We start from the raw sequence: 1287 nt of genomic DNA on the forward strand, positions 1-1287 counted from the left end.
AGAGGCTGTTGCTGTGGGTGCTCCTGCAGCAGCAGCAGCAGCAGCAGCAGCTGCTGCTGCTGCTGCTGCTGCTCGGGGGCCCCGGGGCCCCAGCGAATGCTTCCTGGAGCGCTGCCAGTGGGGGGCCCCCGTCGCCTGTGGGGCTGGGGGGCGCGAGGGTTTAGGGTTTTGTTTGGGGGGCAGCAGCGACATAGAAGATGTAAGAAAACCCGACAAACTTTTTGCTGACAATGCGGGCCCCCTGGGGGCCCCCTCAGCGCGGCTGGCCTGCTGCAGAAGGAGGGGAAGGCCCGCGCTCAAGGGGCCCCAGGTGACCCTCCCGGCCCCAGAGGCCACCGCGCACGCAGCAGCAGCAGCAGCAGCTGCTGCTGCTGCTGCTGCAGCAGAGGGCGGGGAGCAGCAGGGGCCCACAGAAGCCGAACTGGCTGGGGGGCCCCCTCCTGAAGAGCTTCAGGGGGAAGAGGCCGCAGAGTTGACACAGGGGGAACTTGCAGAAGCTGATGCTGCTTGGTCAACTGAGCAGCAGCAGCAGCAGCAGCAGCAGCAGAAAGGGGAGGAGGAAGAAGGGCAGCAGCAGGACGAGGAGCAGGCACACCAGCAGCTGCAGCAGAAGCAGAAGCACAAGCAGCAGCAGCATTCCCAGCAGCAGCAGCAGCAGCAGCAGCAGCTGCAGCAGCAGCAACTGGCCCGCCCTCGCGCGAGGCCCAGCCCGAGGCCCCACGGAGTGCAAAATGTTCAGGGGCCCCAGGGGGTACCCCAGGGGCCCCAGGGGGCCCACCCGCCAAACCCATTATTTAAGACTCGGATGTGTCAGTTGTACAAGAGTGGGCTCTGCCGGCTGTGAGTTCGAGGGTTTGGGGTTTAGGGTTTAGGGTTTGGGGTTTAGGTCGATGCTTCCGGTCTGTGGCTGCTCACTGGCTGCTGCGAAGCGTGTGCTTTCAAGGGTTTAGGGTTTAGGGTTAAGTCGATCTCTCGCCGCAGCAAGTCCGCGTCCGGCCAGTTGGGCCCGGGTTTGGGGTTTAGGGTTTAGGGTTTAGGGTTTAGGGTTTAGGGTTTGTGGTGCAGGGCCTCTCACCGCTGCAAGTTCGCGCATGCGCTGCGGGAGCTGCGTTCAACAGCAGACTGCTACAAAACCAGTTTATGTTTCTTTTGGCTTAACGGCTTCTGCAGGGCTGGGGCTGCATGCAGACACGCCCACGGCGAAGACGAAGTGCGCCTCAAGTGCACTTACAGCTGCCCCTAGCGCCCCAGCAGCAGCAGCAGCTGCTGCTGCTGCTGCTGCTGTTG

At 63.5% G+C, this 1287-nt stretch overlaps 1 protein-coding gene across 1 annotated transcript in view; it reads left to right on the plus strand.

The window, feature by feature from the left end:
• The window catches only part of ETH_00027120 (Zinc finger C-x8-C-x5-C-x3-H type domain containing protein, related), a gene marked incomplete at both ends in the record, with an annotated part of 2374 nt that extends 1131 nt beyond the window's left edge, over positions 1-1243 (plus strand). Inside the window, 2 exons of the mRNA XM_013373123.1 lie at positions 30-840; positions 1066-1243. Coding sequence (XP_013228577.1) covers positions 30-840; positions 1066-1243 — 989 coding nt within the window. The remainder of the gene's footprint in view (positions 1-29; positions 841-1065) is intronic.
• Between the last annotated feature and the right edge of the window lie 44 nt (positions 1244-1287).

The sequence above is a fragment of the Eimeria tenella genome, genomic scaffold (genome assembly GCF_000499545.2).
Source record: "Eimeria tenella Houghton genomic scaffold, Eth_scaff12, whole genome shotgun sequence".
NCBI lineage: Eukaryota > Apicomplexa > Conoidasida > Eucoccidiorida > Eimeriidae > Eimeria > Eimeria tenella.